Here is an 18,592-nt window from a genome sequence, read left to right on the forward strand (position 1 = left end):
GGTTTTGACCTGCCATTTGAGTTCTGTTATACTCACAGACACCATTCAAACAGTTTTAGAAACTTTGGAGTGTTTTCTATCCAAAGCCAATAATTATATGCATATTCTAGTTACTGGGCAGGAGTAGTAACCAGATTAAATCGGGTATGTTTTTTATCCAGCCGTGTCAATACTGCCCCCTAGCCCTAACAGGTTAATTACCCATTCTGACACTGACTATAATTGCTTGCAAAGACTCTCAGTGAGGTTACTGGCTGTAGGTGCTGATGTGTAGAGTGTGTAATCATCAGCATACATAGTCATTTTTACATAGCAAATCATTTGTAAAAGTAAACAAGAGTAATGGCCCAAGGCAACTCACCTGAGGGATACCACACTGTACATTTCTGATGTTAGAGAAGCTTCTGTTGAAGAAAACTCTGAGTTCTATTGGATAATTAACTCTCCAACCATGTGATGGCAGGTGATGAAAAGCCATAACAAGCTAGTTTTATCAATAACAAATGATGATCAATAACTTCAAATGCTGCAATGAAATCTAACAATACAACTACAACTATCATCTTATTATCCATTTATTTTAGCCAATCATCAGCCATCTTAGTCAGTGCATTAGAAGCTAAGTCCCCTTCCCAAATGCATCCTGAAATCAGTAGTTAACTTGTTCAAACACAATTTCCTCCATTAGTTTACTAAGAACAGGCAGAAAACTGATTGGGCGGCTATTTGAGCAAGCTTTACTATTTTAGGCAGTGGAATTACTTTATCTTCCTTCCAAACCTTTCAACACACTCCATTAGGCTTTGGTTAAAGAGATTGCAAATAGTGTTGGCAATACAGTCTGCTAGCATTCTCAATTCTCAATTGTTTTCCCATATAAGTTGTCTATACCTGGTAGCTTATCATTATTAATGGATAACAAACGTTTTTTCCACCTCTTCCACACAAACTTGACCAGGCAATCCTTCGCTTTCACTATTAGATCTTTAATACACAAATATCATGGTTCACTGATCAATGTTGTCATTTCACTTCTCAGTTTTTTCACTTTACTGGTAAAATAGTCATTGAAATGACAGGCTATATCAAAAGATTTTGTTATAATTGACCCATCAACTTGAATGATTGAGTTTTCTGCCCATAATATAATGTATGGTGCTCCAAAGTCTTTTCCCATAGTTTTTTATGTCATTTATCTTGTTTTGGTTATATCATTCTTATTTTTGTGTTGTTAAGTTTAGTCACAACAGTATGTCAACCAGTCAGCTGAGCAGCCTGAGTTGTTTGCCACCTTTTTAGCATCATTTATTTGAACCATAACATTTTTCAATTCATCATCGATCCAGAGGGCTCTATCAGTTCTCACAGTTAGTTTCTTAACAGGTGCTTGCTTGTCAAAAATTGTCAATAAAAAAATTATAAGTGCTGCATCTGGATTCTACTCCAAATACACAATATTATCTTCAACAAAAGAGTCCTTAGAAAACATTTTGTATGATCTCTTATAAATAACTTTAGGCCCTGCCTTTGGTACTTTGTCTTCCCTTTTTATTGCCACAATGTTATGTTCACTAGAGCCAATTGGAACTGAAATTGCTTTGGAGCAAAGCTCTGCAGCAATGGTGAAGATATGATCAATACAAGTGGATGTCACAGATCCAACACTATTGGTATATAGTAGATGGTTGAGTGATAACCTGAGTCATGTTACAGGCATTAGTCACAGTAAGAAGCTTCCTCTTGAGGGGACACATATACTGAACAAAAATATAAACGCAACATGCAACAATTTCAACGATTTTATTGACTTACAGTTCATATAAGGAAATCATTAAATTGAAATCATTTCATTAGGCCATAATTTATGGATTTCACGTGACTGGGAATACAAATATGCATCTGTTGGTCACAGTACCTTAAAAAAAAGATAGGGGCGTGGATCAGAAAACCAGTCAGTATCTGGCATGACCACCATTTGCCTCACGCAGTACGACACATCTCCTAGAGTTGATCAGGCTGTTGATTGTGGAATGTTGTCCCACTCCTTTTCAATGGCTGTGCGCATTTTCTGGATATTGGCAGGAACTGGAACACGCTGTCGTACACATCGATCGAGAGCGTTCCAAACATGCTCAATGGGTGACATGTCTGGTGAGTATGCCGGCCATGGAAGAACTTGCCTCCAGGAACTGTGTGTACATTCTTGCAACATGGGGCCATGCATTATCATCCTGAAACATGAGAAGAAGGCGGCGGATGAATGGCATAAAATTGCCATCAATAAAATGCAATTGTGTTCATTGTCCATAGCTTATGCCTGCCCATAACATAACCCTACCACCACCATGGGGCACTCTGTTCACAGCTTTGACATCAGCAAACTGCTCGCTCACACGATGCCATACACATGGTCTGTGGTTGTGAGGCCGGTTGGACCTAGTGCCAAATTCTCTAAAACAATGCTAGAGGCAGCTTATGGAAGAGAAATGAACATTCAATTATCTGGCAACAGCTCTGGAGGACATTCCTGCAGTCAGCATGCCAGTTGCACGCTCCCTCAAAACTTTAGACATATGTGGCATTGTGTTGTCTCACAAAACTGCACATTTCAGAGTGGCCTTTTATTGTCCCCAGCACAAGGTGCACCTGTGTCGTGATCACGCTGTACACCTTCTTGATATGTCACACCTGTCAGGTCAATGGATTATCTTGGTTAAGGAGAAATGCTCACTAACAGGGATGTAAACACATTTGTGCACAAAATTTGAGAGAAATTTCTTTTTTTTTTATTTCAGCTCACAAAACATGGGACCAACACTTTACATGTTGCTTTGATATTTTTGTTCAGTGTAGATGATAACCAGTTATATTCAGGTCACCAAGCAGAGAAATGTCTCTGTTAGCATCAGAGACATTATCTATCGTCACACACACATTTTCCAGTTACTGACAGTTTTCAGTTGGTGCATAGTTTGCACTTGGTAGTTAGGTGTTGCAGGACATGTTATGAAGGTTATACTTTTAGATCTATGATAAGGGATCAAAATGTCGATAGATAAAAGTGTATGAATATAGAGTACCACAGTATGAGTCATAATACCAATACAACCTAGCAGTCAAACAAGGAAATGGTTCCAATAGTTTTTCCACCATTCATTTTTCCCATTGGCGTTTTTAGAAACACTTCAAACAAAGTCTGTGTTTCATGTAGGCTTTCCCTGGCATGACGTTTTGATAACCGTGTAAATCTCTCTAGGACAAGGTGACTTTTATAAATATATTCGATTGTGTTTACCCCCCAAAAAATGTAATGCTAATTGGCTGCTAATGTGGCTATCATAAAAAAAACTAATGCCATGAAGATCTGGATGAGACTGCTGAATCGAAGCAAAGGTACGAATCTATGGGTTAACTATCTAATGTTAGCTAAATGTAGTAATGAATACATTGGCTAACTTTCTTTAAATGGACAATTCTTTAAACTGTCTTGTGCAAGTTTTAAATTGACACAAAACCTGTTAGCAAAGGTGTCAGCTAGAGATAACGTGCAGGAGCTTGAAGGGATTTGTATTCTTGTATGATGTATACTTTGATGCTAATGAGTATTTTCGAATCTGAGAGTAAATATATACATACATATGCAGTACCAGTCAAAAGTTTGGACATACTCTTTTATACATTGTAGAATAATAGTGAAGACATCAACATTATGAAATAACACTTAAGGAATAATAAAGTAACCAGAGAAGTGATCTTAAACAATTCAAAATATATTTTATGTTTGAGATTCTTCAAAGTAACCACCCTTTGCCTTAAGGACAGCTTTGCACACTCTTGGCATTCTCACAACCATGAGGTTGTCACCTGGAATGCATTTCAATTAACAGATGTGCCTTGTTAAAAGTTAATTTGTGGAATTTATTTCCTTCTTAATGTGTTTTAGCCAATCAGTTGTTTTGTGACAAGGTAGGGTTGGTATACAGAAGATTTGGTATTTGGTAAAAGACCAAGTCTATATTATGGCAAGAACAGCTCAAATAAGCAAGGAGAAGCGAAAGTCCATCATTACTTTAAGACATGAAGGTCAGTCAATAACCTCTCTGGCGCAGGCGTTCCGCTAGCGACCCACCTCGACAACATCCAGTGAAATTTCAGAGCGCCAAATTCAAAATACAGAAATAGTCATAATAAACATTCACAAAAATACAAGTGTTATACATCGGCTTAAAGATGAACTTCTTGTTAATCCATTTCAGATTTCAAAAAGGCTTTACGGCGAAAGCATACCATGCGATTATCTGAGGACAGCGCCACGCTTACAAAAGCATACAAACATTTTCCAACCAAGTAGAGGAGTCACGAAAGTCAGAAATAGTGATATAATTAATCACTTACCTTTGAAGATCTTCATCTGGTTGCAGTCACAAGAGTCCCAGCTACACAATAAAATATGTTTTTTTTCTTCGAAAAAGTCCCCCTTTATATCCCAAAAACTGTTTTGTTGGCGCGTTGTGTTCAGTAATCCACTGGCTCAAAGGCAGTCAAAACATGCAGACGAATACATCCTAATAGTACCGGTAAAGTTAATCGAAACATGTCAAATTATGTTTATAATTAATCCTCAGGTTGTCAATTGTCTAAATAATCGATACAATTTCAACCGGACAATAGCGTATTCAATAGAAAGGAAAAACAACGAATGACGTGCGCAAACCAGCACTGCATGATTCTACAGTCCACTGACAGAAAGGTCTCATTCTTCTTCATTTTTCAGAAAAAAAGCCTGAAACAATGTCTAAAGACTGTTGACATCTAGTGGAAGCCATAGGAAATGCAATCTGGGTCCTAACCCATTAGATACTGTATAGGCTTTCAATTGGAAAGCACCCACATCAAAAAATCCCACTTCCTGGATGGATTTTCCTCAGGTTTTCGCCTGCCATATGAGTTCTGTTATACTCACAGACATTATTTTGACAGTGTTGGAAACTTGAGAGTGTTTTCTATCCAAATCTATCAATTATATACATTTCCTAGCATCTGGGCCTGTGTAATAGGCAGTTTACTTTGGGCACACTTCTCATCCAGAGGTCGAAATACTGCCCCCAAGCCATAAGAAGATAAGGAACATTTCAAGAACTTTGAAAGTTTCTTCAAGTGCAGTCGCAAAACCCATCAAGCACTATGATGAAACTGGCTCTCATGAGGACAGCTACAGGAAAGGAAGACCCAGAATTACCTATGTTGCAGAGGATAAGTTCATTAGAGTTACCAGCCTCAGAAATTGCAGCCCAAATAAATGCTTCACTGAGTTCAAGTAACAGACACATGTCAACATCAACTGTTCAGAGGAGACTGTGTTAATCAGGCCTTCATGGTTGAATTGCTGCAAAGAAACCACTACTAAAGGACACCAATAATAAGAAGAGACTTGCTTGGGCCAAGATACCCGAGCAATGGACATTAGACCGGTGAAAATCTGTCCTTTCGTCTGATGAGTCCAAATTAGAGAGTTTTGGTTCTAACCGCCTTGTCTTTGTGAGACACAGAGTAGGTGAACGGATGATCTCCGCATGTGTGGTTCCCACCGTGAAGCATGGAGAAGGAGGTGTGATGGTGTGGGGGTGCTTTGCTGGTGACACTGTCTGTGATTTATGTAGAATTCAAGGCACACTTAACCAACATGGGTACCACAGCATTCTGCAGCGATATGCCATCCCATCTGGTTTGCGCTTAGTGGGACCTTTATTTGTTTTTTCAACAGGACAATGACCCAACACACCTCCAGCCTGTGTAAGGGCTATTGACCAAGAAGGAGAGTGATGGAGTGATGCATCAGATGACCTGGCCTTCACAATCACCGAACTCAACCCAATTGAAATGGTTTGGGATGAGTTGGACTGCAGAGTGAAGGAAAAGCAGCCAACAAGTGCTCGGCATATGTGGGAACTCCTTCAAGATTGTTGGAAATGCATTCCAGGTGAAGCTGGTTGAGACAATGCCAAGAGTGTGCAAAGGGTGGCTAACCTGAAGAATCTAAAATCTAAAATATATTTTAACACTTGTTTAAGACTTTTTTGGTTACTTCATGATTCCATTTTTTTTCACCTTTATTTAACCAGGTAGGCTAGTTGAGAACAAGTTCTCATTTACGACTGCGACCTGGCCAAGATAAAGCAAAGCAGCGCGACACAAACAGCAACACAGAGTTACACATGGAATAAGCAAACATACAGTCAATAATACAATAGAAAAAGTCTATATACAGTGTTTGCAAATGAGCTAGGATAAGTGAGGTAAGGCAATAAATAGGCCATAGTGGCGAAATAATTACAATATAGCAATTAAACACTGGAGTGATAGATGTGCAGAAGATGAGGGTGCAAAGGAGCAAAATAAATAAAATAAATAACAGTTTGGGGATGAGGTAGTTGGATAGGCTATTTACATATATGTTTTTTCATAGTTTTGATGTCTTCACTATTATTCTACAATGTAGAAAATAGTAAAAATAAAGATAAACCCTTGAATGAGTAGGTGTGTCCAAACTTTTGACTGGTATATATACTGCTCAAAAAAATAAAGGGAACAATTAAACAACACATCCTAGATCTGAATGAAAGAAATAATCTTATTAAATACTTTTTTCTTTACATAGTTGAATGTGCTGACAACAAAATCACACAAAAATAATCAATGGAAATCCAATTTATCAACCCATGGAGGTCTAGATTTGGAGTCACACTCAAAATTAAAGTGGAAAACCACACTACAGGCTGATCCAACTTCGATGTAATGTCCTTAAAACAAGTCAAAATGAGGCTCAGTAGTGTGTGTGTGGCCTCCACGTGCCAGTATGACCTCCCTACAACGCCTGGGCATGCTCCTGATGAGGTGGTGGATGGTCTCCTGAGGGATCTCCTCCCAGACCTGGACTAAAGCATCCGCCAACTCCTGGACAGTCTGTGGTGCAACATGGCGTTGGTGGATGGAGCGAGACATGATGTCCCAGATGTGCTCAATTGGATTCAGGTCTGGGGAACGGGCAGGCCAGTCCATAGCATCAATGCCTTCCTCTTGCAGGAACTGCTGACACACTCCAGCCACATGAGGTCTAGCATTGTCTTGCATTAGGAGGAACCCAGGGCCAACCGCACCAGCATATGGTCTCACAAGGGGTCTGAGGATCTCATCTCGGTACCTAATGGCAGTCAGGCTACCTCTGGCGAGCACATGGAGGGCTGTGCGGCCCCCCAAAGAAATGCCACCCCACACCATGACTGACCCACCGCCAAACCGGTCATGCTGGAGGATGTTGCAGGCAGCAGAACGTTCTCCACGGCGTCTCCAGACTCTGTCACATCTGTCACGTGCTCAATTGTGAACCTGCTTTCATCTGTGAAGAGCAAAGGGCGCCAGTGGCAAATTTTCCAATCTTGGTGTTCTCTGGTAAATGCCAAACGTCCTGCACGGTGTTGGGCTGTAAGCACAACCCCCACCTGTGGACATCGGGCCCTCATACCTCCCTCATGGAGTCTGTTTCTGACCGTTTGAGCAGACACATTCACATTTGTGGCCTTCTGGAGGTCAATTTGCAGGGCTCTGGCAGTGCTTCTCCTGCTCCTCCTTGCACAAAGGCGGAGGTAGCGGTCCTGCTGCTGGGTTGTTGCCCTCCTACAGCCTCCTCCACGTCTCCTGATGTACTGGCCTGTCTCCTGGTAGCGCCTCCATGCTCTGGACACTACGCTGACAGACACAGCAAACCTTCTTGCCACAGCTCGCATTGATGTGCCATCCTGGATGAGCTGCACTACCTGAGCCACTTGTGTGGGTTGTAGACTCCGTCTCATGCTACCACTAGAGTGAAAGCACCGCCACAATTCAAAAGTGACCAAAACATCAGCCAGGAAGCATAGGAACTGAGAAGTGGTCTGTGGTCCCCACCTGCAGAACCACTCCTTTATTGGGGGTGTCTTGCTAATTGCATATCATTTCCACCTGTTGTCTATTCCATTTACACAACAGCATGTGAAATGTATTGTCAATCAGTGTTGCTTCCTAAGTGGACAGTTTGATTTCACAGAAGTGTGATTGACTTGGAGTTACATTGTGTTGTTTAAGTGTTCCCTTTATTTTTTTGAGCAGTGTATATATAATATATTCATAAAAGTCACCTTGTCCGAGAGAGATTTACACAGTTATCAAAACGTCACACCAGGGTAAGCCTACACAAACATAGCCCTTTTTTAAAGTGTTTATAAAATCCCCTATAGGAAAAATTTATTGTTGAAGAAATTATTGGAACCATTCCCTGTTTGACCACTAGGTTTTATGGGTATTATGACAGCTCCACTTAGGGGCTCTATTGTCAGAACATTAGTGGTAGAATTAGCATTAGCATGTTTTTGTGAGTGCTAGTCTTTCTGCCCACCTACGGTACATTCATGGTCTCTGTAGAGTCCTACTGTATAGTGTAGCTGCCCTATTATGCTCCCATGTATCTGTTCAAATATATTGGGTAAAAGCAGCAGCTAGCACAGCAAATTGTGGGTCGCAGGGGGGTCAGCCGGTTGGTTCAATGCTAACGTGAGGAGCCAGTGCTAACGGTAACATGAGATAGATGGCTTCATCGTGTGGAGGACTATCTATGCCTTTTTGATTAATGGCTGTTCACTTAAAAACCACCAGGTCATCATCTCTCTTTATTGTTTTTCCTTTTTTATTTTCCAAATAAAATGGCCCTGGCATTAATGTAAATGATTTGGCCATGTTAAAAGCTAATGTTACCTACCTCTGTCCATTTGCGAGCCATGGGCAGCCGTCCATTTAAAGTCCAAAAGCACTAGCTGCTTTTCACATATCTCTAATTTTACTCGGACAAAAACTGTGTTTATATGTCGAGATGGACCCTTTCTGAAAGAGGACATTTCATTCACACAGTCCACTCAGAAGTTGGTAATGGGTAAACAAACTACCGTAGGTGTGCCAGCTTTATAATGAGGAGGTGGTTAAGCGCTCACAGCGTGGCTCCTAGCCCTTGCTTATGCAACTGAGAAGGGAATGGTTTGTCTTTTCAAGTGGTGCACTCAAGATGGGAAAACCCACTTTGCTGAAAAATATAATATTTTATATATGATGCGCACATACTGTACTGATGCATGCAGGGCATTGTGTATCTCTGTTTGTTGATATTTATAGAGCAAGATTGGGTTTTCTGTGGAAGCCTGACAGTATACAGTAGCACACAACGAGTGTGAATACAGTTCTGAAAAAACTACACTTGAAAAACAATAATAGTACTTTGCGTTGCCTATGGCATTGCAGCACACCACACAACGACTTACTGTGTTTGGGACACAGTAAGTCTTTCTGTGCTGACAATTTGAAAATAACTTATTGAGAGGGGCTTAAATGGGATCAAACTTTGGCTTTTGTTTGCGCTAAGCCATTCATATTTGTGACCAGCTCGATTCAGCCTTTTACAGCAAAATTTGAAATGTATTTTTATTTTTTTTACATTGGGTAAAATTAGAGACTCCGAGCTAGAAAGTGGTATATCATACACTACAGTTGAGGAACAATGGGAATGTAATTCTGCTTTGAAAGCTGATAAACTTGAAACCTCACTTTTGAGAAAATGTCCTTGAATATTTTGGTAAACCTACTGGAGACCTCTTCTTTGTCAACATCCATTCAGCATCGTTCATACCCTCTTAAGACTTAGCCCCACCCATCTCTTTAAGGATTCACATGTGAGGCCATGTACCAAATAACCAAAGATTTCAACACTAAAGGCTGGTTTATACTACGGTGTGTTCGTAAATTCAATCTGGAGGGCCAGAGTGCGCTCTGGGCTTTCGTAAACTCAGTGTGTTGTCAGATTGTCCGTTTGTAAATTCAGAGCGTTTTGCTCTCGGAGCATTCAGAGCACACAATCTCACTGGATGCACTGGCCGAGGAGTAGGGTTCTGACCTAACAGCAGTCAAGCACCCAGGCTAACTGGCTAACATTGGCTAGCTTGTTAGCTACTTCTGTGAGAACAGCTCACTCTGACCATTTTACTCGCCCTAGCAGAGCTGGTTAGGCTGTTTTTATGTTATCCAGAGCATTGGTGACTGTAACTGTGCTGCTGGCAACAATTTAATTACGCTTTTTTTGCCAACGTTACTGACACTGGCCATATTCAACGGGTGTTGAGCATTCGTAAATTTGTCAGTTATTCTTCGCTCTGCCGAGTGCGCTCTGAAATCGGAGTAAATAGCCAGTGCGAATTTACCAGCTACTTTTATCGACAGTTGTCGCTGTGACATCATGAACGTTGAAATGGTTACTTGCATAGTGGAGTCTTTTGTTTAAACATGTAGCAAGCTAGCTAAACAATGAACCATAATCCTAACTCATAACGTTACCACCCTGCATGAATCTGCAGGTACAGTTGAAGTCGGAAGCAAAGAGGCCTAAAAACCTGACTCAGTTACACCAGCTCTGTCAGGAGGAATGGGCCAAAATTCACCCAACTTATTGTGGGAAGCTTGTGGAAGGCTACCCAAAATGTTTGACCCAAGTTAAACAATTTAAAGGCAATGCTACCAAATACTAATTGAGTGTATTTAAACTTCTGACCCACTGGGACTGTGATGAAATAAATCATTCTCTCTCTACTATTATTCTGACATTTCACGTTCTTAAAATAAAGTGGTGATCCTAACTGACCTAAGAAAAGGAATTGTTACTAGGATTAAATGTCAGGAATTGTTAAAAACTGAGTTTAAATGTATTTGGCTAAGGTGTATGTAAACTTCCGACTTCAACTGTAACTAACCAACCAGGTTCAATGTTAGCTAGCTAGCTAACATTAGGCTATACCTAGCAATGCAAATATTACTAGACAGATCATACATGTAACGTTGGCTAGCGAGCCAGCCGGATAACATCAGCTTGCTAGCTAACAGTAGGCTTTAACTTGAAATGAAAACAACCTTCTGACTAAATTAGAAACATGTAATATCTGAAAATGTAGCTATCTTACCTGTATACATGGATGGACACTTCTCCCTCTCTGTCACGGATGCCATGGTTGCACTTAGTTTGAAGATGTAATCTGGAGACAGATGTTTTACACACCAGCCTTCTGCTTGTTCTCTTTTCGACTCCCTCTACATATTTGCAATCAAACACCAGAATTTTCTCCTTAGCTATCATACTCTACAGTAATTCCACCGGGCATTCCACTGATTTCAAAACTCGGTCCTTCAGAAAGTGGAGAGCAACATTTTTGCAGTTCTACTATGTGATTACTTAAAAAAAAGCTGGGTTAGAAAGGATTACCTAGGCATACTGACCAGTTCATGTTATAGACAGAAGCGTGCAACATGGCAGACCAATCCGAACTCATCTCTCGGCATGTCCAGCTCACCCATTATCTCAGCCAATCCTGTCTTTTTCAGTGGCTAAACCAAATAAGCTCGTAATTTAACAACTGTATTTGTATTTAATTATAGCATACAAGTTTGATATAAAGGCACATGAAAGTTCAAATGTTCCAGAAGCTATTTCTGCCCAAAAATTCATTACGATAAAAATAAAAAAGTTTACGTTCAAATGGCTCCTCTGTGAATTAGTGACGCGCGACATACGCCTAGTTTCCTGAAACAAGTCACATTTGAATGTCATCTTTGAATGTCATCCATCTCCCCGCTCTTTCGGACTATGCCGTCCGTAGTAGTGGTTTAAATATTTAGATTTTGCATTGAGTGCCTAGAGTTAAAAAAAAAATACTACATGAAAACGTTGTCAAACTTGTTCTGTAAATTTTCTCAAGGATCCACAGCACTAGGGATAATTGTAATTCTCATACTTTGCTCTTCATGAACACAATGGTGCTTAATTTTTCTGGACTTGAGGCAAATTTGTAGTTTGTGTCTAAAATATCCATGTGGATCAATAGGACCAAAGACAAACCTCATTGGACAATGGTCATTAGTGTTCATCCACACAACCTTTAACATGCATCTTCCAATAATCTCTGAACCATTATCCTCAAAAGGTCATGCTCCTTGACCTAACAGAAAAGGTGAATCTTCACATCTGCCTGGTAACAACCTCACTTTTACCTGATAAGGGCATACTTTTTGTAGGGCCCTATACTCTGCAAGGGCCCTTAATTAGAAAAGACCTGGCTTCAAATACTATTGAAATCTTATGAATTATTTGAGTGTTTGCTCTACCCTACCTGAAGTGCCAAATGGGTGGGATTTGCAGTTGTAGGACTATTCTATTGGTCCATTTAGCCAGGGAGGCTCAATCAAGCACAGATAAAGTTTTTAAAAATCATTTAAAGTAGTGTTTGAACCCAGGTCTGGTAGAAACAGCAAGAAAGCATTTCTCAAATTGTAGACGTGTGTATGCTTTTAAGTCGTATTTGCACATGAGACATCCTCACAGTGACCCCAAAGATCAACACAGTCAGAAGCAGAGCCGTCTCTCTGACTGGAGAGTCGCTGGGTGAACGTTGCGTGGTTTTCCGCTGTGTTAATCCTGTGACTAATGTGGTTCTCTTCTAAGGGGATGCTGGACAGTAAAGACAAGCCAGGAAATTAGATTTGTGTCACAGCCATCTAACCCCTACCTGATGCTGCTTGTGTTGATTGACAGGGCACAGCACATGGCTTTGCGTAGAGCACAGATCAGCACACAAGAGAGCAGCCTCTTAGTGGAATCCCACCACAGGTCTAGTAGAGACTAAAGTAATCATCACTCATATGGTCATATAACCTTTGGATGCTGTGGAAGGCTGTGGAGAGCTGTAGCTTGTGGAGGTCACAGTCATGACAGCGCCAGCCTATCTGGGCTAAGTGCAGGAGAGATGTGAAATGAGAGAGATCACAGAGAAGAGGAATGGGATACGGTGGCCACGTGCCTCGATCAATATGGCCCACATCCAGGTATATTTGTGAGCTGAGGAACATTCAGTGTTATAGACTCAACCCCTGCGTTGTAACTCATTGGTTTTGACGTGTCGGGAGATTGGCTGAGCATGAATAGACATGGGAGTGGAGAAATCTGATGTGTCACGTGGGAGAGCTGGATGGACAAATGTAGAGCAGGCAGAGATGCTTTCAAGGGATATTTTTCATTCCTTGAGTAAAATGACCCAGACATGTTAGTAGTGGCAGTCTTTTGGATGTGCAGTAAAGAATATTCAACTGATACATTTCATTACACACACAGGTTTGTAATTCCAGTACAGTTTATTGTTTCAAAGAGATTATGTTCGTATTGCCTATTGCATTATTCAGCATCATTTTCGCTATGTTCCTAGGTCCCCTGGCCGCGCTAGTGCCTACTCTGCACTGTAAGCATTAAATCGATTACTTTCAGACTGAACAGTAGATGTGGTTCACAGGAGCCAACCGAAGGTCACGGCTCCACAATACTGTCTACTAAACAAATAATGACACAATCTAATAAAAGAACCAAGGTACAGGCTAATAAAGGCTAGATTTATTTTTCTGTCACGGCAGATGGGAAATATTATCACTAAATCCTCATAGGGACCTCAGTAAGCAGGCCATTGACTTTTATGACAGTAATTTTTTTCCCTCCAATTTTTTTTTCTTCCTCACCTTTTATGCAGATTGCTGAGGAATGAATCACAACTGAAAGTAGTGGAGAAATAACTTTTCATGTGAAAACACCTAGGCTTTTATGGCTTTACTAAATTATCCATAATACGGGAGGGGAGCACTTGGTCCTGCAGATTAGGGTGGGCCGAACTAGGGGAGGGTGCCGCGTTAGCCACCGTGCAGCCATCACCGCCGTGCCGGAGATGGGCACAAATCTCTTTTACGAGGCTGCCCCTTAAATAGCTGTCAGTCTAGTGTCTCACACATGGCATTCTCCTCCAGTTCCCCACACGGTAATTGAACCATCTCCCCATGAGTGCAGAATGCTGTGGGAAGCCGTTTGAACAGACTGTGTTTGTGCCATTAAAACCGACCTATGCATAAATCTTGCCAGTAGGTGTGAAAAATAAATATATCACACCAAAACCCTCTTATTAGATCTTTCATTTTCGCACGTATCTTCCTCAACAGCCTATGTATTTTCATCCCCAGTACAGTATATCACTAAGGGTACAATTACTCAGACACACTCCACTCCACACACTGAACTATTAGACGTTTTAAAACCCTGACACGGGTTATGACCTTATTTTTGTTATGAACACTGTATTACTTAGTAACTAATATGCTATTACTAGGTTATAAGCAACCGAAAGCGCCACATTTTGCATTGTTGTCCAGTGTGCTTATTGGACGCCATTGCAGAGCATCTGTGAAATATCCAGTTCACCACTCCACGCTTTTTCCACTGAGAGACAGACATCTTGAACGCTGAGAGGTGACATTTAGGCGGGGGTGTTTGTACGACAGAAATTAAGCACCCTTTAATGTATATTTTATGACACAGCCAGTCACTACTGATTTTCCTCAACTGTTTAAACTGAGAAGGGTGTAAAGTAGTTAGATTGGTGATGGGTAATGGTATGCCAGACTCCTCCGTTCATGTCCACATTAGACAACTAAGAAGCAATGGAGATGAGGCCAGATACAGTACTTTGTGACAACTGCTGATGTATAAATGGCTTTATAAGATACAATTGATTTGATTGATTCAACCATGGTCAGAACGATACGTTTCAAAGAAATTATGTTCATATTGCCATTGTGACAACACAATTCTTAGATCTTCGCAAAGTGGCAGGAACTGTTTCCTGATACATTTCCTCAGAGAAACATTGTCTCTTTCCCATTCAAAGACTAAACTGCATCTACCTCCGAGTTGTGTGTCTTCAGTATGAAATTGGCAGGGATATGCACTCCATATCTGCTAGCTGATGTAACATCAATGCCATTGCTGTGCATGAATAGTGATGTATGTGCGATACTGGTACATGGATATTACATAGCTTTGCATCCCAAATGGCACCCTATTCCCTACATAGTGCACTATTTGGACTACTTTTGACCAGAGCCCTATTGGGCCTGGTCAAAAGGAGTGCACGATCTAGGGAATAGGGTGCAATTTGGTATGCAGACATAGCTTTCAGAATGCCTTTCATTCTGGTGGAGCAGTGATGTGAGGTTCCATAGTATATGCAACATTAATGGCCAGGACACGCTAATAGCAGGTCTTTCCAAACCTACAGTTTCCAGAGATTGAAAACATTTAATGTGAAGCGTGGCTGAATGCAAGAAAGATCCACATGCAAACAGGTAAACATGCTTGTTAAAAAAAAATATGTGCACTTATGGTATATCTTCCATTACACTGTTAAAAAAATATATAGAATTACTCCACTACATTCCGTCTCATCTCAAAGCAATTTACTCATCCGCTTCTATTTAGAGAGCGAGCAAAACGAATCTTTAGATAATGAATAAAGGGCGCTTTCTTCATTAAAATACTTTTCTCATTACTGTAACATTTTGTTGTTTGCTATTGGGTTAGTCAATAACTTTTATTGAAATTCCCTTGAGGCTGTCACAAAGTGGAATCTGCTTAAGACAGACAAACACCACAGCCGATAACTAATGCCTTAGCTGCTTCTGCTTGTGAGAGCTGAGGCCAGCCAAGGCATTAGTAACGACTCTAGCTGCTGCAGACTTACTCCTACTTCACCTTTTTTAATATATACACAATAACGTAGCATTTGCATTTATATAGTTCTTCCAGCCGCCTCGCACCCAGGCAGCCCCGAAACAGCTGAGCGTCACGCTGATTATTACCTGGGGAAAATTAAGATAAGAAAGTAATCCCATGAAAGGGAATGGCTGCTCTGCTTTACCAGCGCATAACCAGGTATGCAAAAATGGACAACCCCCCTATTTCCAGCAATGCAAAAAAGATATCTGCTATAATGCCTTCTGTTTCTAAGGCGATAAGGACAGTTTCAAATTTATATCAGCCAGACAATGACAGAAAACCTGATATTTGAGGATAGGCAGGGTATCTACTTTTAGCCCCGTACCAACCATCCTGATCTCCCGAGCTTACATTATGTTTCGCTGTAAGGAGATCAAGACGGTTCGTAGCAGTGATAATGATGGTAGCATACAACACAGTACACGCTTAAAGACCTCATTCGAACAGCATCAATAGATCCAGCCATTGAATAATCCGAAGGGAGTTGAAATATGAACTCTAAGCGGGAATTAGGTTCAACTTAAAGAGCTACACTGATCACAAGGATTTAGGAGTGCAATAATAGGACGCTAGCTTAAAGTTCAAGCACATCACAGAATTCCCAGGCTTTAGTTCCGTACCATTGCAGAGAACATTTACTTTAGCTAGCTTTGCTAATAGCTGGCGCAAGCCACCTTGGAGAAACGTTGCGGCCCTGCTAGCGAAAGAAAATTAGGGAGAAACCAAAAAGGCGGCTACAGATACTGATCTAAGGCGCCTGTGGTAATGGCTGGGTGGCTTTTAATGATAATCCACTGTCCTTTTCCTTACACCACCATGACAGGAAACAAACAGAGCGCTGACACATCCTGCTAATTAGCATCATTATCATACGGCCATTATGCGGCTGGACAGTAAGTAGCATGACAGGGCTCTGGGAAACGCTACAGCTGTGACCTTTTGTGGACAACACCAGCTGTCATTAATTACCTATATCTTGGCCTGGGATGGAGGCCGACTCTCTTTCCTTGAGGGGCCATTGCTGCTACAAACCCAGTCACCCCATTCAAGGTGTTTCTCCACAGAGAAATGGCTAACAAGCTAAAAGGCAAGTTTAGCTTCCTTTCCCCACAGGACTCAGGCCCATTAAGCTTTATGGGCTCAAGGCTTTGCTTTGGCTAAAATGTGTGACTAAATGTAAATATGGCCTTTGCATTGTAGTGCCAGAGGCCTGTGGCTACACACACACTTGACTTGGAACAGAGCGAGAATTATGCTTCAATGAAACAACTGTGTTCCCCAATAAATCACAATTTTAAAGTCATCATGGAAACTATTCATGTTCATATGTGGTTGTAATCACTGTTAAATGTTTGTTCGATTTATCACGTTCTTTCATCAGTCTTTGAAGATAGAGTTGTTAAATGTCTTAATGTTCTCTTTCATCTCGAAAAACACAGCTTGTTGTCCTATGAAGGCGAGAACACTTGGTCACGATGGGGAGGTGTCCTGAAATAACACATATATTATTTTGAGGAACAAACATATTGTAGGGCACTGAAATGGCTCCGCAGCCTTTCCAGCCTCCCCTCTCTCTCTGTCTCATGGTTCCTCTTCCTCACTGATTCACTATCTGTTTGTATGAGTGGAGGGCTCACCTGGATGTCCTGAAGCCTTGTGTTATTGTGCTGTTCTGACATGTAATTCTCCTGCAGGAACATCGGTGATGAAGGTCACTGCGTCGGATGCAGATGATCCTACATACGGGAGCAGTGCCAGGGTTGTGTACAGCGTGCTGGACGGAGAGAGGTTCTTCACAGTGGACAGACAGACGGGTAAGGGCAGACTCACAGACTTGTAGTATTACAAATGAAATTGTATTTGTGACAACAGGTGTAGACCTTACCGTGAAATGCTTACTTACGAGCCTTTAACCAACAACGCAGATTTTTTAAAAGTAAGTAAGAAAAATGTGCTCAATAAACTAAAGGAAAAATATTAACACAATAAATAACAATAACAAGGCTATATATAAGGGGTACCGGTACCGAGTCCATGTACATGGGTTAGTCGAGGTAATTGAGGTAATATATACATTCTGGTAGGGGTAAAGTGACTATGCATAGATAATAAACAAAGAGTAGCAGCAGCGTATGTGAAGAGTGTGAAGGAATGTGAATTTGTGTGTGGTGTGTGTGTGTGTGTGTGTGTGTGTGTGTGTGTGTGTGTGTGTGTGTGTGTGTGTGTGTGTGTGTGTGTGTGTGTGTGTGTGTGTTGGAGTGTCAGTGTAGTATGTGTGAGGTTAGAGTCCAGTGAGTGTACATCCAGCCTGTGCAAGAGAGAATAAATAATAATTAAATAAGGGGGTCAATGCAAATAGTCCGGGTTGCCATTTGATTACAGTAACTATTCGGCAGTCTTATGGCTTGGGGGTAGAAGCTGTTAAGGAGCCTTTTGGTCCCAGACTTGGCGCTCCGGTACCGCTTGTTGTGCGGTAGCAGAGAGAACAGTCTATGACTTGGGTGGCTGGAGTCTTTGACAATTTTTAGGGCCTTCCTCTGACACCACCTGGTATAGAGGTCCTGGATACTTTATCCAAGGAAATAATAATGTATCAGCAAACAGTGAGTTTATGTATTTCTTGTCTCATACCTCATATCGTGTACTTATATTTCTCAAAATCTAAGAATACGTATTGAAATGAAATAGTTATCATTACATCTCTGAAGTGTTATATTACAGTCTGTTGAGATAACTCTGTTTGTATCTCCCAGCCAGCACATTTGGGTGAATTCCCTCTTTGTCTGAGGTACATGGGCATGAACTGTAGTCTCTCAGGCATTTTCCAAGGTTTGTGTGGTCTGCAAATGTACCCTTCCACTAAACTTTTAATGATTCCTTTTT

General features: G+C 41.0%; 1 protein-coding gene and 1 long non-coding RNA gene across 2 annotated transcripts in view; one reads left to right on the top strand and one right to left on the bottom strand.

The window, feature by feature from the left end:
* The window catches only part of LOC106565306 (cadherin-22-like), a 138,792-nt gene that overhangs the window by 35,490 nt on the left and 84,710 nt on the right, over nt 1-18,592 (top strand). Inside the window, exon 3 of the mRNA XM_045691397.2 lies at nt 17,404-17,523. Coding sequence (XP_045547353.1) covers nt 17,404-17,523 — 120 coding nt within the window. The remainder of the gene's footprint in view (nt 1-17,403; nt 17,524-18,592) is intronic.
* LOC145859325 (uncharacterized) lies at nt 1,785-11,870 on the bottom strand. Its single transcript, XR_014379527.1, has 2 exons — nt 11,031-11,870; nt 1,785-2,231 (listed from the first exon to the last, which is right to left on the bottom strand). It is a non-coding gene; the product is annotated as an uncharacterized LOC145859325 (long non-coding RNA).

The sequence above is a fragment of the Salmo salar genome, chromosome 12 (genome assembly GCF_965601325.2).
Source record: "Salmo salar chromosome 12, fSalSal1, whole genome shotgun sequence".
Taxonomy (NCBI): Eukaryota; Metazoa; Chordata; class Actinopteri; order Salmoniformes; family Salmonidae; genus Salmo; species Salmo salar.